The 25,196-nt window shown below is 44.0% G+C and overlaps 1 protein-coding gene across 2 annotated transcripts in view; it reads left to right on the top strand.

Annotated features, from left to right (window-relative positions):
* Positions 1-330: 330 nt before the first annotated feature.
* Positions 331-25,196, top strand: part of RELN (reelin) — a 272,198-nt gene continuing 247,332 nt past the window's right edge. Inside the window, exon 1 of one of the 2 annotated variants that reach the window (XM_086886680.1) lies at positions 331-771. In XM_086886680.1, the coding sequence (XP_086742806.1) occupies positions 543-771 (229 nt within the window). In that variant the 5' untranslated portion in view covers positions 331-542. The remainder of the gene's footprint in view (positions 772-25,196) is intronic. The other variant, XM_086886679.1, reaches the window with a different exon arrangement.

Raw genomic sequence — 25,196 nt, 5'->3', positions numbered from 1 at the left:
GACAGGGGCAGAGACAGGAACAAGGGCAGGGGCTGGCACCCAGGAGCAGAGCTTGGGGCAGAAGCCGGTTAGTGGAAGCAAGGGCGGGGACAGGGCAGGGACAGGGACCCCGCGGCAGACAAAGGGCGGGCAGCAGAGCCCAGCTCGCAGCCCCCGTGTCCGCGGCGGCAGCACCGCACACCGGCGTGCAGAGCGAGGAGCAGGAGGAGCGGGCGGCGGCGGAGGAGGAGGAGGAGGAGGGGAGGGACCTTCCCCTCCCTCCCACCCCGGCACCGGGGGAAATAAATTATTCCCAGCCCTCGCACTCCCAGCTCCGTGCCCCGCACCCCGGCAGCGGCAGGCGGGGACGGCTCAGCCTTGTCGGGCGCGGAGGGGCCGCCCCTGCCCTCGCTGAGCTCCGCTCCGCTCCTCGCCCGCCTCCCCACGAGCTCCCGCTCGGCGGCGGGGGCAGCGCCCGGCCCGGCCCGGCCCGTCCCGCCGAGCGGAGCGGAGCCCCGGCCCCGCCGTGCCCTGGATGCCCCAGCGGCGCCGGCGGCAGCAGCATGGAGCGGCGGCGGGGCGTCCCCGGGGGCTGGCCCTGCCTGCTGGCCGCCCTGGGTGCCCTGCTGGCGGCGGGCCGGGCGGCTGTCCCCCGTGCCCGCTTCTCGCCCTTCTTCTTCCTCTGCACCCACCACGGCGAGCTGGAGGGCGACGGGGAGCAGGGCGAGGTGCTCATCGCCCTCCACATCGCGGGCAACCCCGCCGCCTACGTGCCTGGCCAGGAGTACCACGGTAGGTGGCGGCGCTCGGCGCTGCTGGTCCCCGGGCGGCCCCGGAGCGTCCCGCGGGGAGGAAAGCGGCGGGGGGAACGCGGGAGCCCCGGACGGTGCCGGCTGCCGTGCCCCAGGGCAGCCCCGGCCGTGCGGGACCGTCCTGCCTGCCCCGGGCCCGGGACCGCCGCCCCGCTCCCGTCCCAGCCTCGGAGCGGCTCCCGCCGGGCGCAGCCCGGAGCCGAGCGAGGTCCGAGTCCGCTGCCCTGGGCCGGATCCGGAGCATCACGAGTTGCTGCCGGTCTGTCCCTTTCCCGCTCCAGCGGCTTTCGGAGCGCTCAGGCTCTCCTGGGGGGCTGCACGGTGCCGCAGCTGGCGGCTGCCATCGGGTCACCGCCCTGTGTCACCGCCCTGTGTCACCGCCGTGTGTCACCGCCCTGTGTCACCGCCGTGTGTTACCGCGATGTGCCCAACGCGGACCCGGCCAGCCTGTTGCTCCCTTGCAGGGGCCACGGATGACAGGCGGGGGTCAGGCACTCACAGGTGGCTCTGGAAATGGAAGGTCGTGCCTAGAATTAATAAAAAAACCTGCTTTTTATAAGCGCCCGGGCGGAGGAGAATGAACAAGAAAGAACAGGCAAAGTTTTTCACAAAGTAGTGTCTCTCCTTGGAGCTGCAGTGGGCGAGGGGCAGAGCCCAGGGCTGAGTGGGGCAGGTACACTACTGTGGGAAGCTGCTTTGGGCTGCAGAGTGCCCCTGGACACCAGCACTGTGCGGTGCAGCAGCCTCATCACCATTGCTCTGGACAGGAAACTTCCACGTGTGAAACATTTTTAAATTCTTAACGGTGGGAGACTGCTTAAGGCTATATTCGCTAATCCTTCTTCTGTCTTTGTGTCTGTTTGGAGTTTGCAATGCTACAGAATAACAACAGCAAATTCTGCAGTAGGCAATGGGAAATCAGAGAAAATGACAAGAAATATTTGTTTAGAACACGTTGCTCAAAAGCAGATACTGTATGATAGTCCCTGGCTAAAGATGGAATTAAACTTCTGACTTTGATATGTTCCAGCTCAAAATTTAAGTTTCAGGTAAATTATTGAATAGTTACATGAAAATTCTAATTGAAATTTTTTCTGTAAATATATAAACCCCAAACACATCAAATATTCATTTTCACACAATATAAGGCATCCTGAAGTTTTTCTCCATGCGTAAGCTTTAAAAGTATAGTTTTACTAAATTCATTGGAAACTTTTGATTTTAAAATACTAGTGGCCTTTCTAAAAACCCACATATGTAAGTTATATGACTTCACCGGAATTTTTTTTTTCTTTAGAACCTTAGATTTTACAGCCCATAATACACACTCAGGTTATGTAAATTGCATTCAACCTACTGAACCACAGATGTGCGGAGCAAGAAAAGAAGCTGGGATTTCCAGTTTGCACTATTTTAAATGCTGAATTTTTGAAATTATATTTCAACCACTTAAATGACAGAATCACCTCTATCCTCGCTGCTTCCCTTTCCCCCCAAGCCTTCAGCCCGCATTTCAGCCTTGTTGCTCGTCTAGGGATAGAGGATTGTGGCGGGCAGGGCTGTCCGGCTGTCCTGCATCGGGCAGGGCTGTCCGGCTGTCCTGCATCGGGCAGGGCTGTCCGGCTGTCCTGCATCGGGCAGGGCTGTCCGGCTGTCCTGCATCGGGCAGGGCTGTCCGGCTGTCCTGCATCGGGCAGGGCTGTCCGGCTGTCCTGCATCGGGCAGGGCTGTCCGGCTGTCCTGCATGGTGAGGAGCAGGGACCGATGCTGTTTCTCCGGGGATGCTCTTCCGACGCTCGTCCTTTAAAAAGGGCTTTTGAATTTTGAAACACCAGCTTGCGGAGCAGCGCCCCAGCTGCGCGCCAGACCTTTCAGGTGGCCAAGGGTGGCTTTTCAGTCGCTGTTTTGCGTCTGACCCAGCAAAATGCGGCGTCTTTGAATCTACCTCTGCTCCTCGTGGGATTTCTCCCTGTCCGCTCTCAGGTTTTGCGGAGCTGCTGCTGCCCCGCACCCCCGCCCATCCCGCTCGGGGAGCAGCTCCTGCGGCAGCTCCCCGGAGCCTCTGCTGACCCCGGCCAGAATCCGCCCATCCCGCTCGGGGAGCAGGATGCTGACCCCGGCCAGAATCCTCCCATCCCGCTCGGGGAGCAGGATGCTGACCCCGGCCAGAATCCGCCCATCCCGCTCGGGGAGCAGCTCCCCGGAGCCTCTGCTGACCCCGGCCAGAATCCTCCCATCCCGCTCGGGGAGCAGGATGCTGACCCCGGCCAGAATCCGCCCATCCCTCTCGGGGAGCAGGATGCTGACCCCGGCCAGAATCCGCCCATCCCGCTCGGGGAGCAGGATGCTGACCCCGGCCAGAATCCGCCCATCCCTCGGCTGCGCGCTCCCGTCTGGAGCCGGCGCTGCGGGAGCATCGCTGCCGGAGACCCAGCTCTGCGCGGGGCTGCAGCCCAAGCACTTCGGGGGATCTCCTAAAGCCACCGTGTTCAGCAAGTGAAAACAAATCGGACGCGTTCAAAACATGAACACAGAAGGAAGTCCACAAGCAGAACTTGAAAACTAACTTGTTTACACAGTGCAAGGTGTAGGTACACCTCGGTGTGAGCCAGACTCTTAATTTATATCAAACTTGCAATGGTGATTTCTTTTCAAATTTGTGCATTGATTAAAAACCTGCCCATTACAAACCATGTCAAGAAGCACCGTATTTGCTATGCACAGTGCAGCAGGCAGATTCTTGAGCTAAGCATGCTTAATCAGTTAGATATTTTGAAATATGTGAGTATTTTAACACAGAACAATTATCAATGTTATATAGCACAAGAAAAAAAAAACAAAAACAAAAAAACAAACCAGAGTATACAATCTGAAGAAACAATTTCAAGCAATGTGAAATTTTATATAATATAGTTTAATGATGCTGGAAAATGCCAGTCTGTACTGGTTGAGAATTTATAATTTAAAAATAAATCTTTAAAGGTGGTCTTGTGGGGACACAGAGCAGGATTTTTGATATGCTGCACAGAAGCACAGGATGAGGGGAGACTTACATATGTACAATGAAAATTCACCTGCTCAGAGCGTATATTAAAATGCTCTGAATCTTTGCAAGTTCCAGCAAGGCCCTGTTTTACTGTCCCTTCCCTTACAGGAACAGGTAGCATCCACAAACATTGAGCTCAAAGAGGAGGGAATTGGATGAAACCATATGCCAAAGGGTGGATGAGAAAAAATTCTGATTAAAAAAATCAGCCACTGACTTTCTGCTAATTTGTTTAGACATTTCCTTGGGCACTCAGAGGGGGAGTCAAACCCCAGTGCAGCCAGAGGAGCTGTGACAGGGGCTCTCGGCCCTTTGCCCGACTGTCCCTTGTGCTGCCCAGCATGGCAGGAGAGGAACAGCGTGGGTTGCAGAGGACACTTGTCTGGGAAACACGAGAGCTTCTGCAAGTGGCTTCTCTGGCACCCTGAATCTGGCATTTTATTTCCCTGTGCCTCTGAATTTCCTAAGTAAAACAAAGGCAATAATATTCCCTACTTTGCATAGTTAAATTAGATACATTAGGATTTAGCGCTTCTCCCCTAATATTTAAAATTAGTCCAGATTTGGCCCTATTCCTGCAAACAGTAAATATTTAATCACTGCTTGAATAGGACCAGACCCAGGCTGCATATAAATACGCTCTTTTATATTAAGAGGACTGACTTGATACATCAACAAACAATTTTATTACCTTTGGCAGACTTTTATTCCTTGAATTAGCTTATTTCAAATGTAATTAAGTCCTTGAGCTGGCAAAGCACTTATGGGCTTGCTCAAATGCAAACTGACAAAGTGTTCACTGGTTTAATGTAGGCACCTGCTCAGCTTCCTCTCAGCCAAGGGGTGGCTGTGTGTTCTGGGAGCAGCATCAGGGCGAGCCTGGCTGGCTTGCAGCTTTCCTGGAAGATAGGGTCATCCCTATCCTCTTTTGGTTTTCTCCTGGGTTTTCTTCTGTAATATGCAGATTAGAATATAATTTCTTTAAAAAAAAATTTAAAAATCTTCAAGTCCTAACCACTACAAATTGAAAATTTGTATACAATTCCATTTGGGTTTATTTGCAATCTGCAGTTGATTTTTTAAATCCATGTCAACGCGCCTTCAGTGCTGAGAGCATGTACCATGATTTACAGATAAGTACATTGGAACTGCATAAAGAAATAAGGATAAACTTGACTGAACATTGAGTCTTTACTGACCTTAATCACAGAAAGCTCAAAATGAACAGTCAGATTTATAGTGTTTAAAAAATATAAACGGATTATCTTTACACTGTATTTGTTTTATCCCTTAAGATTTTTTTTTTTTGCTGTCACTGCAAACAGTTCCTTTTTCCCAAGGTTTCAAATTTAGATCTTTTAAGAACAACTTTGAACTGTTTTCCCATGATTGATGCTAAAACTCATCATTCTGCCCTTAAAATAGTTTTCTTTAATGGGACTTGAGTTTCTATTTCACTCTCCATTGTTCCTTTTTTTTTCAAGAACGGATTAACCTTCAGTTATCAGTTTCCATCTACGACTGCTACTATTCTTAGATATACTGTATATTGTCTAGAACTGTTGCTGTGGTAGATTGTAAAAAAATAGTTTTTAACTATTTTAAGTGGTATTGGTGCACTCTTTCAGCACTGATAAAAAGTTGTTTAAAGTCTGCCCAATTCCACCTTTGTTACGAGCCACTGTATTTTAGAGATACAGATTGTGACTTAGTACCCTTTTCATTAGGATTATTTACATTTCTGATGGGCATTTTTGTAAATTAAAATTGTTGTAAATTCAAATCATTATTAAAATTCAGTATTCATTGTTGTAAATTCAGATCATTATTAAATAAAAACATGTTTGAGTTTGATGCAAAGGAAGAGAATAAAAAAACAAACCGGAATTTAAGTAGTGATGCTGCTTGAGGTATAATCAGGGTTGTAACTGAGTGGCAGAAACCCAGGCATGGATACTTTCTGTACCAGTTATGCTGAAGTGTAGGAAGCTTTTAGTGAGTCAGTAGAAGTAAATAATGCACAGGAAGTGATGTTAGTGCAGTTGTAACAGAAGAGAAAGTTTGCATCTCTCTTTTCCAGCATCAGCCCAAGAACCACATCAGCTTCTTGGGTCTTTTGCAGCCTATTCCTTCAAAAAGTTTGGTCTTACCCACTTTGGTCTTACCTACTTACACCCTCCTCTGATCCCTGGAAGAATGGAGACTTCCATCATTTTCTGTTTAAAATTAAAGAAGTGCGGAAAACTTTTTGCTCATGGAAGTCCAGTTAGCTCCAGGGATTATTTTAGAACTCTTCTCTTTAGGGACCCTTACATTAAAAAAACTGAATCTGTCAATAGGTAGCAATGGTGAGGGAGTTATTAGGAAGGGGGAAGACCCTTGATCTTCAAGGCTCTCCTTTCTTCTGAGGTCCCTAGCAATATCTTGCAGCTGCATAAGGGTTTCATAGCACATAAAAATTAAATCTTGGATCAGCATTTACTAAAAATGCCTTCATCCACCAGAGCCTCCAGAACACACCCTGACTGCTGTATTTAGGATTTTCTTGCGTGAAGTAAATTATGAAAAAGGAAGGCTGATTTATGAGTGCTGTGGCCGGTTTGAATTTCTCAGATTTGAGCCTTACAAAGTATGTTATTGAGGCAATATGAGTTTCTAGGTCTTGATGTTGACCAATGCATGTTCTGCATTTCTGAAGCTCTTGTATGGCCCCAAAGTTCATGTGGCATGTGTTTGCAAATTTTAAGAGTTGTGCTTTTAGGATCCCGTGACCAGAAACTGTTGAAGGGTGCCAAGCTTGAAAGAAAAAGGTAGGCAAGGTCACAACTGACAGCCTCTTACAGACTGTGTTTCGCTAGGGAAGATGTTAAATTTCAACGGTTTTGGCTGTCATCACTAATTTGTGGGCATCATAAGCACCAGCAGATGGCCCAGCCAAAGATGTAGTCAGGCAAGGGATTGATGAAAGGAGGTAGAAGGTCCACAAAGGCCTAAATGAGCCTTTCTTGCAAATTTGCAGAAGAGATGTAATCTCCGGTTAAATCCTTTCTCCCCTCATCAGGGGGCTGCTCCCCCCTGCAAAGGAGACTTGATTGCCCCAAATAACAGAAATCAAAGCCAGCATGGCGTGCTGGCGTGACCCACATTTGTGAGGTGACATCTGACTGTGGGACAGACACAGCATTGTTGGTACTGTGGGTCCGTGTAGGGCAGGCTGGGCTGGGCTGGGCTGTGCACATGAAAAAATCATCTCTGCCTCAGAGTTCACTGTCCGAGGCCTGGGGCTGCCTGGGGGCTGCCGTGTGTGCATGAACCTTTCTTATGGCATGTCACCCAGCACTGGGCTCAGGAAATACAAGAAACCTGTAAATGGTTAAAGGGTGCAAAAATACTGTTTCAGTGAGAGTGTTGCACATATTTTCTGATTTCTGTGTCCAGAGGTATTTTCTAATATGCATAATTTACGTGAGGAATTTATTGCCAAAATCTGTCCATGTAAACTGCTTGTAAGTAGAAATATCTAACATGTATTTTTCTTATAAATAATTAATATTTCTAATTGTATATATATATATATACACATATATGTATACATATATATATATGTGTGTATATATAAACAGGCGTATATATTAATAGGTGTACATATACATATACATATACATACATATGCACACATATATGTACAACAAGAAATAAGCCTTCAAGACCAAAGGTTACCAGTAAATGATTTATTAGTTGGTTACTTATGCACAGTGGTGTGTAGGACACTTCTCCATTTCCTGCATTGATGATTCCACCAAACCTCTGTTAGTTCATTAGGTAGAACAGGACAAGGCTCTCAGACTGGCATAATTTCTCATTTTCCTTATTATTGCCTTGATTTGGATTTTTGGAGACCACTTCTTTTGAAACTGTAGCTTTTAATGATGGTACAATATTACAGTATTTGCATATTGACTGGTTGAAGTACGATTTTCAATTTGATTATAGCTGTGGTGATGCAGCTGGGATGGATTCAGATGCAACCTTTATTTGCATTGTGCGTCTCCTGCCCTACAGCTGTGGTTTAGATTTGTCATGAGTGTTTGCTGCATGGAGAGGGAAGGAAATGGCACTGTCTTACCTCTGAGAATAAGCAACCTTTCATACCAGCCCTTGTTATGAGAATTTCAATAGTCTCTGATGAAAGGTTCAGTCTTTCTAACATGCTTCCTTTCTTTGTCTTAACATTTCCTGCCTTTTCATTGGGCATGAAAGGTACACAGAGTGCAATGTGTGTCTGGAATGTTTGTGTAATTCCCACCTTTTTTCCCCCCACCAGCTGGGACTCACCTCTGGAATAAACATAGGACAAACCCTGTAAGTGCAATCTTTGGTATCTGTCAAAGCACACTAACAGGTTGCATGGTGAAAGACCTTCCTAGATTGTCAAGATGATGCCTTTTTGTTGGGCAGGTAGTCTTCCTCCATTCCTCCTTCCCTTAGGTCAGTCCTGGAAAGTGAAAGCCATAGCATGTGTCACACAATTCCTGCTGGGCTCTGCCCATGGACAGCATCACGGAGACAGAGATCTGCCAGGTCCATGCCCACAGGACCTTCTCCTGGTCCCTTCAGTGCTCAGATGCGTCCCACAGTTACATATTTTACTCTTTTCCTAAAAGGAAGAGAAGGGTCAAGGAAGTGGGTTTTTTTGAAGACTTTGTTTTGTTTTAATGTATCTCTCACTTAACATTTGCCTTAAATAAGACCATATTGGAGGTGTGTATATCCCACATGGAGCGGGAGTACTGGGGTTTGTGGGGACATTAGAGCTTGTGCCTGTTTATTCTACAGTCCAGGACCAGACATTACTCTGTCCTCCTGCAGCTGGAGAGGTCCTGGCTGGGGCTGGAGAGGGCACCGAGGGCCAGGCACAGAGCCACTTTGTCTCCTGCAACCATCTGGAGTGGCTGCTGTCTCTGTGGCATCAGTGTTTCCTGGGCAGCTGGGTTCAGCTTAGCTTCAGGCTGAGGCACCTGTGGGCTTGTTGCTTGTCTCGCCAACCTCAGCATCACCTGCGTCACTCCGGACTCCCCGTGGTGTTGGTTATTCATCCTTGTCCTGCTGCTGTCAGCGTGGCTTTCTGTTCGGGGATGCTGCTTGGTGATGTGGCTTTTGCTGGTAGAGATCTCCCCAAGGCTCCTCTCTGTCCACCTAAGGGGGACCCTTGGTCTTTCCAGGGAATCAGGACATTACTGACTGCTACCTTTCAGTGTTTCCACACGACCTATTTTAAACAATGTCTTTTATGTGAACATCTCAGTCTAGAAAGCAGGATGTATCCTGGGGGACTGGACATGAGTGACTTGTGAAAGTTGTTGGGGAGCAGGGAGGGAGTTCAGGCACTTTCCCAAAGGCTTTTATACCAAAGTGAAGACTGTTTGTTACAGTCGTTATAACATCCCTCTTGCAGTATTTTTCCATCCTGGGAACAAAACAGAAGTATCTGTTCCCTGCTCCTCTCTAGCACTTTGATATTAATAATGGTTGTGAGAGCTTCACAAGCATCTCCTTGGGAAGGGAAATCGATGGCACTTTTCCAGACTGTGTCTATTGAAGTTCAACCTGCAAGAGCCCTAAGTGACAGTAGAAAAGGAATCCATCTCCCTTCAGGTACAAGCTTTACCTTACACTACCCTGTCTTACATCCTACCCCTCCCCACTTTCTTTCAAACTTCTACATTGACCTTCCTAAAATTTTGTGTGCTGCAGGTTTCTCTCTGTACTGTGCAAGTGCTTCAGTGCATACCCAAGTTCTGTCCCAGTTTCCCATGCTCTGGGGTGACAAACATGCCAGTGTGTATCCAGCCCTGAGTGGGATCAATGCTGCCCACAGACCTTCTCTGAGTATATGACTGAGATGCCCAAAGTAAAATTTTATTTTGTTTTGCTAGATGAGAAGCATTATTAATAAGATCAGCCTTCTGGGTGTTGGGGTTCACTGGGTGTTGGATGTATTTGTGAAGCCATGTGTAAAGCTGTTGCTGTGTCTCTCCTGGAGCAGAAGCCTTGGGGTGTGCAGCCATGCAGGCTGGTTGCTGGTTTCTGTCTTTGCTTTTGCAAGATACAGCAGAGAGGGAACTGGAGTGCCCTTGGTCCTCTGCAGCAGGGTGAGCAGATTAATCATCAAGAGGGGGCTGAAGGTTCCCGTGTGTTTCCCAGAGTGGCTTCTACTCACACAGGTTTGTGACTGCTGTTTCCCACAGGAGACAGGGCCATGCTCATTGGCCTGAGGGAACTGAACTATGAACCAGACTGAGATGAAGTGCCAAGAGCTCCTGCACTATGCTAAGTAAAATTCTGATTGCCTCAGATTAGACAGTTGTTCATTCTTCCCCATGTCTGCTTGAAGGGTAGTTTTGTAAATAAACAGGTATGACCCAAGAGAGCTGAGACAAGAAAAGGGTCTGCCTGCCAGCCCTAGCTCCAGCTGTGTCTGTGTTTCTGACTGTCCAGTTCACCATTCCTTGCTGCCATGGATGGCTGAATGCTGGCACCTATCCCATGTCCCCTTCCAGAGCTGCGATGTGGCTGTACACTGAGTGGTCCAGCTGGTGAAAAGCACACAGAATAAGGGACCTCACTGTTTCACTCTTTCCATCTCTCCAGTGTAATTTTCAAGAGTGCAGTTAGATAATCAAAAGTTGGCAAAGAAAAAAACTCTGTACAGGGAAATCCTTCAGGCAAGCTCCCTTTCGTGCACAGGCATACATCCAGAAGCAAATGCTGTTTTCCTCTCCTCCTCCTGCTGCATCCCATCTACAGGCAGCTCCTGCCCCATCTTGGATTTGAAGGGATTTGCATATTGGTTGTCCACAAGTGGCATATGTAAGTTGCTCCTTGGGAATGTGTGGAGGAATAGTGAAAATTGATGGTCTCTGTGCCCATGATAGCAGAGGGAAGGAAATGGGAAAAGAGAAAGCACACAAGACTCGCTGCCCAGAAGACTTGAAGAAGTCTGATAATATGTTTCTCTCTGTTGCTGAGAGGGAGTTTGTGGTCATATCATTCAACAAATCTGGTAGAATATTCATAAATGAGATAGCAAAGCTGCAGAAAATCAGCTTTCCAGGAGGCCTGTGTTCTTGCAGAGAAATACTTCATGGAAGAGCTGTGTCTTTCCCTGTGAGCCTGCACGGGGGAGCTCTTCCTGTGCTAGAAATGAAAGCAATGGGTGGGTGATCAGCCTTTTTAACATCTGAAAACAGTGGTGTGACCCTCTGTGGCCTCTCTTCATGTCAGACCCTGGGATGTGAGAAGTCATTCATCACATCACAGGGCTTGGCAAGGTCTCTGCCATTTGCCTTCCACTGTTCCCACTGCTCTCCAGGACAATACAATGCCTAGGAAAGGACATGAAATATAGATAATGTTTATCTTTCTGGCTAAACAGGCTGTGGATTCCAGCCCACAATTCCAGTGTTCCTATCTCACAGGGGAAATGCACTGCTAGAAGAAAACAACACTCCTTCCAGAATTAGACACATTCATCTGGACATTGGATGAAATGATTATTATAGCAAGAACTGCAGAGAGAAACAAAACAGCCAAACTGGCCAAGGCAGAGATCCTGGTTTAATAAACTGTTGCCCAGCCTTGCAGTGCAGCAGTTTGCAGGTATGCCAGGTGTCAAAATCACAGAATCACTATTTAAAAGTACTTAAAAAAATAATTCCTAGTATATTTGAAAAAAAGAATCCCTGGCTAAAGTTCAATGTTAAACACTTTTGTACAGCAATTCTTCTAACTCTGGCCCAAACCAAGTGTAGTCTTTAGAATGCCATTCAGGTTAGCACAAAGATCCAAAACCTCTGGCAAATATTTTTATGCTTTACAAGTATTATAGTTCATTTGCTGATGGCTGATACCCAGTCAGAGAGTTTTCAAGTTGATAGTATTCTCACACAAGCACAAACATGGGCTGGGTGGAGAATAGACTGGGAGCAGCTCTGAGGAGAAGGACTTTGGGGTGCTGCTGGATGAGAGGCTGGATGTGAGCCGGCCATGTGTGTTCACAGCCCAGAAAGTCAAACATATCCTGGGCTGCACCAAAGCAGTGTGGTCAGCAGGGTGAGGGAGGGGATTCTGCCCCTCTGCTCCACTTGCACAAGACCCTACCTGGAGTTCTGTATCCAGATCTGGGGCTCACAACATAAGAAGGACTTGAACCTGTTGCAGTGAGTCCAGAGAAGGTCCATGGAGATAATCAGGGGGTTGGAGAACGTCTCCAGAGGCAGAGAAAACTGGGGCTGTTCAGCCCAGGGAAGAGAAGGCTCTGAGGAGACCTTAGAGCAGCTTTTCAGTAGCCAAAGATGGCCAACAAGAGAGCTGGAGAGGGATTTTTACAAGGGCATGTAGTGACAGGACAAGGTGGAATGGCTTCAGACTGAAAGAGAGGAGGTTTATATTAGATATTAAGAAGTAATTCTTTGCTGTGAGGGTGGTGAAACAGTGGAACATGTTGACCAAGGAAGTTGTGGGTGTCCCATCCCTAGAAGCATTCAAGGCCAGGCTGGATGGGGTTTTGAGCAATCTCATCCAGTGGAAGGTGTCCCTGCCCACAGCAGGGGGATTGGAACCTGGTGATGAGTAAGGTCCCTTCCAAGCAAAACTATTCTATGATTCTCTGAATTTATTTAGTTGGAATTTCCATGTTTGTAGTGAATTAATTTGCAATCTGATTTTGTCAACGACAAAAACTGATAATGTATTTGAATAGAATTTGGTAAAAGTTTAAATGGAAAATGGGGAGGAGTGAAATTCTTGAAATATATTACTGTTATTTTCAAAACATAGTTCTTCTTTTTGTTTTGAAAAAGTACTTTAATTGTGAAACTTACAAAAAAGAAAAGTTACATGAATAATCAGAAATTGGAATGAGACTTTTCTGCCTGAACAAAAGTCTTTATCTAATTTTTTTGGGTTCATTGAAGATTTTCGTATTGACCGAACTGATATTTTAATTTATTTTTTTGTGCCAGATCCCGCAGTACTTCTTTTATATTGGCCCAAGCTGATCTCTTTTTCTTTCTTTTTCTTTTCACTTTGGTCACTGAACCAAAAATTAAACAGTTCTACTTCTGACAAGTTGACCATTTAATTTCCGGCCACTGCACAGATGTGATTCAGACCACTCTCCTTGTGTTTGTTCCCAAAATAAATTGCAGGATCGTAATTCACTCCTTAAGGCATCCAAGGGAAGTTGGTAGCAATGCTAACATTTCCAAGGTAACAAACTCATGTTTTCTATAATGATACCTGTGGTTACTGTGTGGCTGCTGATGTGTTGACCATGCTTTCCTTTACATCTAGTAATTTTCAGTTTTCTTTTTGGCAGAAATCTTTTTCCTGCTGCAGTGTTTGGTAATGAAGGCTTTGAGGAGATCTCTCCATTGCCTCCTTCTGCATGTCTTACAGTTAAGGGCTTCTTCTGCTTCTGATCCGGAAAACCTGTTGCAGTGCTTTGACAGAATTACGGTTCATTGAACTAGACAAAGAGACCTTCATGTCTTTAAAATGATCTCTTTTCTTCATGGAATAGTATTTACAGGGCTGTCCACCTCAAACAGAAAGGAATTGGTGAGAGCAGACATAGAAATTGCATTTGAGAGATGCAGGTTTGTTTCCTTCAGGGAAGTGATCCCTGTGTTCTTTATTGCCCTGCTTTTCCTTCAACACGTAGTTAATGCAGTTGTGAAGTATAAAGGAGTTTCAGCAGAGCTGTGATGTTTGCAGAATTTGCCTCAACCAGCAGAGATGAAAAGGTGTGGGTTTGGCTGGAGCTGGGAGCACCAGTCCCTCCCCAGCCTCAGGCAGCCTGGATTACTCTGTGGATCTTTTCACTCAAAGAGATGTAAGTTTTGTTTCATCAAGTGGTAGCAGGTGTTAGGGAGCCTTTATGCTACTCATCACTGACAGAATGCCAGTGCAGTGGCATCTGGCTGTTTTCTTAGTACAAATGGTGTTTTTAAACTCTAAACTGTCTTTGAGCAGTGGTAGTGGTGCATTACACGCTGACTACTCTTCTTCTGGGACCTTGCCCAAAACCCCAACAAAAAACTCCCCCCCAAGTGCCTTTTTACCAATTAGTGAGATTACAGTAGAGAGCAAATCCTCCTAATTGCAATATTTTCCATTTGAGAAAGCACATTGTAAAATTAGTTACATTACAATATTTCTTTCGATTACATTTCACTAATTGCTAAGAAACATTAGTAAGTGACTTGTACTGTAACAAGTAACCTTTCATTCCAGATTTACAAAGCCTGCACTTTTTGCAGTATTTTCTACATACAAACAGTCAGAAACAGGGAACATTTTTGTTCTAACTGATGTATTTTCTCTAGAGCTTATAGATGAGGTGCAGAACTCATACAGATGCTGGTAAGCATGGTACCTCAAATCTTCAGAATGGTCAAATTGTTGACAAACAAAAATTGTGTGTTCTGTTTTGGAGTGTGCCAGCTTTTAGCACTTCTGGGAGGTGAGGACTGTCATCACCATGGAAGAGGATCAGTGCCAGCAAAGCCCACAGCTCCTTGGTGCATCGCATAATATGAGTGATGAGGTGAAATCTTTGGACAGCGGAACAAGATTTAACCCTGCTCTGCTCTTGAAAATTTTCCTTATTTACTCCTCATGCAGAACATCTGGATGGAAGTTTCCATCCCTCTTGGGGCACTGCTGCATTGGGGCAAGGCTGACTGTGGCATCCAGGAGCGGGCAGGTGAGGCAGAAGGGATGACCACATGTGAGGGAGCAGTCAGATTTTCAGCTTGCCAGATTTTTCCCCCTCTTCACTCCTTTTTCAGAATGCAGGGCTCATTGCTCAGAGATTTAACATCCACAGCTTCCAGGTAGTGACTTCCCCCCACATTGCTGGGCGCATGAACTGGTGGGAAGAACATGGACTGGTCAAACCATATGGAAGAGGTTCCAGCTGCATGCTGGAACATTCAGCATGAACTTCCATTCAGTTCTCATCCCTTCTGCTGAATTTGACATGTGTTTGTTATGGTTAGCATGCAGAGTGATTGAAATTTGTTTGAATTAGAGGGGAATCATTCTCTTTGTGCTTTTTTTACATCTAGAACACTATGTTCTGGTACAAAGAGAGATTGATGCCGTTATAATTAGCTAGGTCAGAATTTGGTGGCCCTTTTGATTTTGGGTTTTACTTCTGAGTATCTTATATAGGTATTTACCTTTAAGATGAATTGGGAATGAATGATAATAACACATTGCATTTTCTTCATTATTTTTGAGTAATTTGGAAATGTTTAGGTGTAATTAAAGGATAATAATAAATTTCTTTTAATTATACACTTAAGAGCATGTTCCATCATATTCTTTGTTAATGCCTGTCTATTTTATTGTTCCTTGAGCTTTTCTGTTGCGGGTAATCAGGTTGCTGCTAGGATGAATAGTTACATGTTGGGTGGCTAAACATTTAATGTGCTCTTCAGAATCAGAAGAGGTGCCACAATATATGTGAGGGACCTTAATATGTAATTTGGGGACCTGGGTCTATAGCAGCTTTTTCTTACTTTTAATGTATGTGTCATGGCAGGCCTAGTGCAATGCCTGTCATGTGCCAAAAGATAGCTCTACTGTTTAGAGCTGTTGGTGTTTTATAATTCCCATGCAATATCTCCCAGAAAGACCATGTTTCAGTGGCTTAGATTTGGCTCAGGTTTTGTATTGGTGGTGGGCACTTTTTATGTGGTACAAAGCTGGTAGTATATTGGGCAGGAATAAGGAATTACTAGGGAATCTTCCAGTTCTACTTAAAGAACAGGAAAAAAAAGAAAAAGAAAAAGAAAAAGAAAAAGAAAAAGAAAAAGAAAAAGAAAAAGAAAAAGAAAAAGAAAAAGAAAAAGAAAAAGAAAAAGAAAAAGAAAAAGAAAAAGAAAAAGAAAAAGAAAAAGAAAAAGAAAAAGAAAAAAAGAAAAAGAAAAAGAAAAAGAAAAAGAAAAAGAAAAAGAAAAAGAAAAAGAAAAAAAAAGAAAAAGAAAAAGAAAAAGAAAAAGAAAAAGAAAAAGAAAAAAGAAACAAAAAAAGGGTTCTGGAATATGTTTAAATATAAACTTCCTTAAAGTTGTACCTGAGGGCTCAGGCTCATTTTTACTTTCCAAGAACACAAAACTTTGGAAGGATGCAAAAATAGTTGAAGTTTTTGTGACCTATTCACTTTAGGAGTACCTTTTGTTGAATTTGTAGCCTGCAAAATCCTGTGTTATTAAAAAGCTACAAACTGGAACATTTCCCCATGAGAAATGGAAGAAGAAAGAAACGTTTCTCAAACTTAAAGCAGGATTTTTACATATTAACTATAAATATATTGAAACTGAATGCTTTTAAATAAAATAAAGCCGCTTGCTGTCTCTGCAGAAATGAATTGGGCAAAGGGATTTATCCAGGGTATTTCAGTCAGATGAATGGAGAGATATGTTCATCACCACTAACGTGATGGTTATTCCTTCTAAATATAAACTGATAATATTATATATTAAAGGCTTGATTATACTGTTAAGAAGATTAGTACATTTAAACAGAAAATAAAGGCTTATGTGCCCTAAATGTGAAACTAAAAGGAAAGGGTTTTATGTATGGCACTGTCACAGCATTCAGTACTTTTGAAAAAGGTATTTTCCCTTTGGAAATACCTGTAAGGAATAATCACTGCATGCTGCCTCTGGGAATAGGTGGGATGCCTTAAGCCTAATCTCTTTCAAAGTGGTAATTTAAATATATGTAGGTATTAATCTTGGCCTGTTTGGGGGTATTTATGGGAGTAGGCATACTGATGGCAAGTGATCATGTCTACAAGGTCAGTTTTCTGTCTCATCTGTTTTCTTTAAGTGTTTGGGATGTCTTTTAATTTCAGAAACTGTGGCAAATCTATAAAAAACATATGTCAGAATGGAAAAAGGATTGATGATTCCTCTGTGATATTTCTCTGAATCAGATCTATGAATTTAAAATATTTAACACATATTAAAGATTTCAGTGTCTTTTAATATTGTGCTTGACTTACATGGCACTGTCTCTAAGGACATTGTATTTGAATCTTCTGACGGTATTGAATTTATGACATTGAATTTAAGACTTTTGTGCTCATGTCATGAAGCTTGTTAGGTAGTGTTTAACATGTCTACTTTTTAATTTTTATTTTTTTAAGTTCTTGTTCTTTATAATGTAGTAGTTCTTCTAAGTGGAAGATTTATAGTGATGATGGAGGAAGACTTGCAGTTATCTCCTGATAGATAGCACTCCTTGATTTCCTTTCATGCATCTCTCAAATTAGATATTCTGCACCTTAATCACAACATCAAATCTTACTTACTTCATCTTTTAAGAGCAAAAGCACTGCGATTATAAATTAACTTAAAAATATCGTCAGATCTTCTGCCTGAGGGCTTGTCTTTGTTTCTGACTCAAGCATTGCTCCGTGGTCAAGTCCTGTCCAGAGAAAAAAGCTGCTTAATTGAATCCAGTGGGGGCTGCAGTTAGCCTGGGCTGCTGTGTCTGGAGGCAGAGCTGGAGCTGCTGTTAACCACAGCCCGGTTTCCCTGGGACTGAGCACAGCCTGTAGCTGTACCAGGGCTGCCAGGAAATGTGCAGGCACCCAGGCTGCTGTGTGGGTGAAGTTAAATGCTTGCACTCTGGAGGCAAAATCACAGAGTTATGGACTGCTAGGTGTGTTGACCTCTAGGTCTGTGGCTTTTCCCCCCGTTTGTTGCTCAGGACCCCATGTGGAGCAGTGCCAGCCCCCCTGAGCCCTCTGGCTGCTGGCAGCACATCCCCTGCCCAGCACCTGCAGCGCTGGCACTGGAGGGGGATGTCAGGTCCGGCCTGGGCTGAGAGCCTTTGGGTTCTCTGCCCTACTGCTGCCTGCTCTCCACTGGGGTGGGCATGGATGGGGGTCCCCAAGGTAACAGGGGTGCCCCAGCACCGGGCAGCCTCAGCTCCCACCCTTGCACCTCAGGTGCTCCCTTAGGAGCAGCAGTGGGGTTTGGGTTTCTAGTCATATGTAGAAGATAACTGTCCTGGACCAGTTCTTCTGGTGACCATCAGAGGTCAGTGGCTTTTAAGCCAAAGGTTAATCTAGTCCCTGAAGTTTTTCTTTATCTCCTGAATAAAGAGGAGCTTTCTGTAAAGGGAAACTGCAAAGAAAGAGCATAGGGATCCCTGTGGGAGTAAATTCTTGGAAGAAGCAGGATGAAGGCAGCAATACAAAACCTTTGAAGACCTGCAGGGCTGAAGTGCAATGGTGTGAGCTGGGTGGAAGGTGGCTGAGGACACTTGTTTGCCCCCTTGCCTGAAGCTAGCCTTGGGGCAAAGCCCTTCTCAGGCACCAGCCTGGCAGAGACCGGTTCAGGGCCAGGTGCAGTGAGATGTGGGAGGATCTCAGACATAAACAGGCTTCTTCATTACCTCCAATGAGATTTTTATTGTCATTAGGAAAGCTATTCCCACGAGATCTTAACTTTTGTGCTGTGCACTATGCAAGTGTGTTTAAATATTAGATGATTTATTTCTGTATTTTCACTTGTCCTCCATGGGAATGACAAGGATTTTAATGTAGTGCAGAAAATCCTTTGAGATCTTCAAATTAGAAGAGCTCTAATGGAATAGAGTCCTTTTTTTTAAGCATAAAATGATGTGTTTACGATTATAATTGATGATATCCTCATGAATCCCTTGTGTTAAATAAAGTGAATCAGGTAAACAAAGTATTTTGTCTTGCTCAAATTCATTGTTGCAAAAACAAGAATGAAACACATCTGTAACATAATTAATTTGAATTTGTTTTACCAAAAAGAAACACTTTTACTAAAATGGCAATATTTTAATTTTGTGCATCATCATGGGATCATATTAAATTAAATTAAATTAAATTAAATTAAATTAAATTAAATTAAATTTCTGCATTATATTTGCATTTGGGTCATGTTTTGTGGAAATGAGATCATTATTCCATTGGGTGAAATGTTACCAAAATGGTCCTGGTGAGTGGAGAACTTGGCCTTGAATTAATTCTAATGCAATTGTAACAGAATATTTTTGGGTAAAAGCAGTGATGCCAGAGAAACAAGCCAACTTAGGTAATATTTAATACTTGAAGTCCAATGCTGATCAAGATGCCACTTTCCAATTTCCCTTCCTGCAATCTGCCTGCCCTCTGCCAAGCACTGGTGTGTGATTAATTGACTGACATGAAGTCTGTTATTTACATTGCAGATATATTGTAAGTAGACTCCAGGTGAAGCTCACAGCATGCTGCATATTTACTGCCATATGTTCAGGAGGTTGTGAACAGAAAAAAGTAAGTCTAAAGCCAGAGGAGGCATTAGAGGACACAATAGAAAAGCTAATTATACAAGCCTTCAAAAGCAGTCCCTGCTTCACCATTTGATGTCCCAATATGTAATTACAGAGAACTAGGAAATAAGGGAAGATAATAAAAGGAAGATAATAAAGGGAAGATATAAAAACCGGGGCATGCTAGTTTGTGAGAGAAGAGGAGAACAGAGCTCCCAATGCATTTCTCCTTTAGCAGTTGGAAATGAGGGAGGGCTGTGAAAGGAAGCTGGAGGGGGCAGGTGGCCTGGGTGGCATAGACAGGGGAGCTGTGAGCTCAGGGGGAATGGGCAAACTTTGTCAGCGCTGGTTTTGGGTGCAAACTGGTGTTTCACCCTCCTGAGGGGGCTTTGCACCAGGTGGGATGGCCACAAAGGGAGTGCTGGGGCTGGCAGCTGTATCATCCCTATTGGCAAGCAGTAATTTGTTCCCTTTAAGCAAGGACAGCATGGGAGGAAATCACCCCACAGGATGCCGCCCTTGTTTTAAAGCCCATTATGGGCTGCCTGTGCAAGTAGAAAATCTTGCTCTGCATCTGTTACTGTGTCCCCTACTAATGTTTACATTTTTCTTGCTATTTATATCACTTCTGAGTTAGGCTTCCACTATGAGGGTCACAGTGTGTCTCCTATTGTTTCACAGAGGGGCGGTAAGGGTAGTTTGGAGAGGGTTATAGATTTTGCTAAAATAGAAGAAAAACGTGTCTGAATCCTTGCTTTAAATCTCCATGTATACTGTAGATCAGTATTTCTTAGAAAAATAAAGGTGCTGTCTGGCATTTCTATGAGCTGCACACATGTGGGGAGCTGGGGGTCAGGACACTCTGGGGCACATGAAGCAGCTTCTGGCTGGCTGACACAGGAAGGTGCAGGCAACGTGGGGGGCTGGAAATGACAGCTCTAATTTTGCTCTGGGGCTTGAGGGAGAATGTCTTCCCTCACGCCTTGAAGGGCCTTCCTCAACACACAGCTCAATTATTTGGATGGTAAGCTGATTAGAGGATTTGAAGCCAATAATCCAAAAATGGTTGATGCCAGCCTCCAACTGACACATCAACTTACTCTCAATGAGGGCAGAGATGAGACACATTTCAAATTATGATTTTGTAGAAGGGTTTCAAACACCTTCAGAAGGTCTGTTGTAGGGAGCAGGGAGAGCAGGCAGCAAGAGGCTCTTTAACATTTCTTTGTGTCTGTTCTGGTTGGAGCTGGAGGTTTGTGTGATGCCAAGTGGTGCTCGTGTGCTGCGCCTGCTCCTGCTCCATCCTGGCAGGCAGCTGGGGACACAGGGCTCCATCCTGGCAGGCAGCTGGGGACACAGGGCTCCATCCTGGCAGGCAGCTGGGCTCTGGGGACACAGGGCTCCATCCTGGCAGGCAGCTGGGGACACAGGGCTCCATCCTGGCAGGCTGCTGGGGACACAGGGCTCCATCCTGGCAGGCAGCTGGGGACACAGGGCTCCATCCTGGCAGGCAGCTGGGAACACAGGGCTCCATCCTGGCAGGCAGCTGGGGACACAGGGCTCCATCCTGGCAGGCAGCTGGGGACACAGGGCTCCATCCTGGCAGGCAGCTGGGGACACAGGGCTCCATCCTGGCAGGCAGCTGGGCTCTGGGGACACAGGGCTCCATCCTGGCAGGCAGCTGGGCTCTGGGGACACAGGGCTCCATCCTGGCAGGCAGCTGGGCTCTGGGGACACAGGGCTCCATCCTGGCAGGCTGCTGGGCTCTGGGGACACAGGGCTCCATCCTGGCAGGCAGCTGGGGACACAGGGCTCCATCCTGGCAGGCTGCTGGGCTCTGGGGACACAGGGCTCCATCCTGGCAGGCTGCTGGGCTCTGGGAGCACAGGGCTTCCCAATGCAGCCTCTTCTTGGAAGGCAAGAAAGGTGCTCACTCAGGAAGAGAAAACGGGAAAAGAGAGCTGTGTTGGTTCAATGAGAGGAGAAGTTGGAAAAGGTGCCGAGAAGATCAGATGCTCAAACTATCAACTCCTCTCTCTCCTTTAAAGACCTCCCAAAAATTCCTAAGAAAAAATTTCCAAATTCCCTGTTCTTTGCAAAATTTCAAATTCTTAGCAGATTTGCCACCTGACTTTTCAACAATGATTTACACAAATAAGCCTCCAGATTTGATGGAAGCAGTAAGGCTTAATTGTGAACAGAAATCCCAAGAATGTGAACCATAAAAATTACAGTTTTTTAAAAATAGTTTTGTGCTATGAATCATTGTCAGATGATTATATATATATATTTGTCCATGGTCTGTGAAAAATTTAATGTTTAGACATATTTCCTTACTTTTATAATTACATTCTGAATAGAAAATTTGCATTGGTAAAATCTTGCTTTAAATGTATCCCCAATTGCTAGAATTAATAAACGCATTATTATATTTGTTGCACATTAAATTTTAAAAGGCATTTTTCAATTGTTGAAAAGAAATGAACTAGAGAAAGCACATAAAATGTCAAAGGTGACAAAGAGACCAGCCCAGCCATGGAGGTGATTGGTTTGGGAAAATCCAATTGGAGAACTCCTTTTCTTAGTGCTTGCATAGTGCTGAGCACTTCTGTCTTTAGTTATCCTTTTCTGATTTAACCTTGCTCAAAGTTGTGGTTCAGCTTCCTTTGCTGTTCCTACAGGAACTGCCCTCAGTTTCTAAGATGTCAGGCTTGGTGTGGGCTGCCTCAGATTCTAAATACCTATTGCATGTGCTGATGAGATATTCAAAGGTTTCCAGCACATTTGAGTGCAGATGAATTTAATGGAATCTTGGTGCTCAAATCTTTGCAAAATTCAGATTTTAGAAATTTCTATATGGACGCTCGAAGACTTAGAGCCCTGGAATGACCAAACAGGGAGGGGAATGAAGGAACACCTTTCTCAGGGTACTGATTTTTCAGAGGATTTAGAGAAGCAGTAGTTTCCAGATGTTTACCTTTTGGTTGTGTTTGGTTGAAGTCAGCTAGTAGGATCAACAGTTAGTGAGAGACATGTTGGGGAAACACACTTGTGATTCTGTTATGCTGTTTTCCATATGGAAATGAGACTTACCCAAATGTTCCTTGATGGGCTGCTTTCTCTTAAATGAGAGGAAGCAGAAAAGGAGTGAAAAAACCCTCATGTTCAGATTTAAAAGGAAGCTACGAAGGTAGATAAATAGAGTTGCAGGTTTCAAAGTGAGTCTGTTCTGATGGAACATACAGAAAGCAAAGCTGGGACAAGGAAAGAGGAAGATTTGTGTTATCTACAAATTACCTTGAGCCAGAAATACAGAAAAAGAGCCATTAAAGAGATTAATGAAAATTTGTGTCCAAAAGTGTAACAGTTTTACTTCTGTATCTCATAGGAGGACACTAACATAAATTGAATATATTTTAAAATATTTTGCTGTCTGGCCAAATTAAATGGAAGAACAAGGTCACCCCAATGAAATTGCCATAAAAATTTGAGAGTTCAGATAGAAAATCTACCCTCCTCATCCTTTACCATGATGACTTATGTTAATGAAAAGAAATAATATTTTACGCAGCTGTCAAATGCCCTGGGCATGAGTAGAGTTTTACAGGCGCAGGTGAAGAATACTGAAGAGGAGCAGCTTTTTCATATAAGAAACAAGATTACAACTATTGAGGCAAGAGGAGAGAGAGGATGAGAACTTGACCACATATGATGGCTGTATATATTTAAATGTGTTTGCTGAGATTCCTAGGTGCCTGTAGTGGCAGTAGTAATAAAAATGTGGTTGTAATAGTTTTCCTTCATAGAATAGTGTCTGAGCTACCTGGTCTTTTAAAATCTGTTGAAACTGTTTTTAGGGCATTTTTTACATCTTATAAAAAACATTTTCTAAGCACTTGTACCAAAGTGCAGATAGTCCCAAGCCACTTGATGCACTCTTTCAGTATGAAATGTTGACAGGGCACTTTAGTTTTAGCACTAACTTGCCTGATTTTGAAAGGCATTCCATCCTTGCAAGTAGTTACACCAGTAAACCAGTTAACTGCAGGTGGTTACATTTGCTAATCAGATGGATAATTATTATACACTGGTAAAAGAAAGACAGCTGCAATTGCTGTAGACAATTGTTAGGAGTTTCTTAGCATAACAATGAACTGCAGCACCTGCCATCCTGATATGTTTTACAATTTTGTTTCTGGTATTATTTCCTAGACCCCCCATAGCACAGAAGAATCTACACAGTGCTGTAACTTGAAGACTTTTTCATTTCAAATGTCTTGTTACATTTGCTTACAACTTTCCAACAACTTTACCTTTTAGATAAATGTTTATTAAATGTTTGTTTTCATTAAAGTGGTGCACAGATGTTTGGTAGATTTATGTATTTCTATTTCTAATTACTGGCTAATTTGAAAAAGATTTTCACTTAAAAAAAAAAAAAAGAAAGAAAATCAGGTTTCAGATCAGTAGTTTAAACTTGTGTGGTTCTGCATGTGTGTAACTCAGAGACTGCCTGCTGGGACCTACAGGCTTCCTTCACTTTATGATTATATCTGTGACAAGTTTGAAGGAATTTGTTTCACAAGCAAGAGAAGACTTAGTTATACATAAATCACCGGAATAATATAGGTATGTCTTTGTTGTGCTAGTATGTGCTTGCATGTGGTATTAATTTCCATATTTATCATATATCTATATATGTATTTATTTATATATCTATATATCTATATATCACATTAGTCACTTTCCATTCTCCTTTAATTTAATTTCTACCAATCCCTGCCTTAAGATATCCCCTAGATACAGCAACTGGGCAGGGGAAACTGCTTGTTTCACCCCTCACACAAAAAGCAGCATCCATCGATGTAAATTGGTGAGGATTAGTGTATATGATAAAGCTGTGCTTTCATTGCCACCTAGATCTGCTTCTACTGGCTGTTTACCACTCTTCAGGTCAGTTTGGGAAGAGCACAATGAACCTGGTGTAACATCTATAGTGCTTACCCATGATAAAATGTAATAAGCCTTTAAAATATCTCCATTTAGCTCTCTGCACCACAGAGAAAGCAGATTCCCCACACTTCTTCTCTACAGCTTATCCATGTGGTGTGATCCATTACAACATAATTTCTCATTTATGATTGTTGGTTTAGAGAGGGAATCCTAACGCTCATAAAGAACGATTTGCTGCTCCTTGCTTAAATGTAAAATCACTGAGCAGAGACTCTTCTTTGTCCTTTCAGTTTCTCACACTTCCATTGCATACATCTTACATTTGACCTTTACAACCACAGTTCCCATCTTTATTTTCATTATTATCTTATATATCTGTAGCTTTTTAGTAACAGTTTGCAAATGGATGGAGTGCTGTCTCAAATGCACTGAAATTTTAGCAGCTAAGATTCCTCTGAGATCTGGGGCCTCTGGAGGGGTGTGAGTGACTCTTTGTCCTTTCTTGCTGCCTTTGTGTTTCTGCCCAGGGGGGCACCAGAGCACCACTTACAATGGCCAGGATCTTGAGAAGCTACATCTCAGTGCATTTAATATTTAATGTATTATATACAAAGTTGTTGTCTTATACGGGTTTTGTGGGGGGTTTGCCATTATTAAATCTGAAGAAGGTAGAAGACTGTGTAATTCTGTAATTGCCTGAATCTCTTCCTCAAATTTCCATCACTTTCAATCAAAACCCATTTTCCTACATTTCAAGGGGACAAGTTGTCTCCCCAGCCTTGTCAGCACATACAAACCCAATTAGAGATTCACCTCTTAGCGTTTTTCCTGCATCTGCTGAGAAAATGTTGATGTCCAAACCAGTATCCACTATCCTTCCATTTGTAGTCCATGTTACAAACTTCCTTTCTCTGATATTGTTCTGCAAGTCCAAGTTCACTTGTGTAGGTACCTGTGTTGTTCTATAATAATTTGGTAGTTTTTTTGTAATTCTTTAATCTCTTTCTCAATGTGATTGCTCATTTGTTCAGGCCTATGTG

Source organism: Cyanistes caeruleus, chromosome 4, assembly GCF_971803275.1.
Source record: "Cyanistes caeruleus chromosome 4, bCyaCae1.hap1.1, whole genome shotgun sequence".
Classification (NCBI taxonomy): domain Eukaryota; kingdom Metazoa; phylum Chordata; class Aves; order Passeriformes; family Paridae; genus Cyanistes; species Cyanistes caeruleus.
This window is presented reverse-complemented; position numbering and strand designations above follow the sequence as displayed.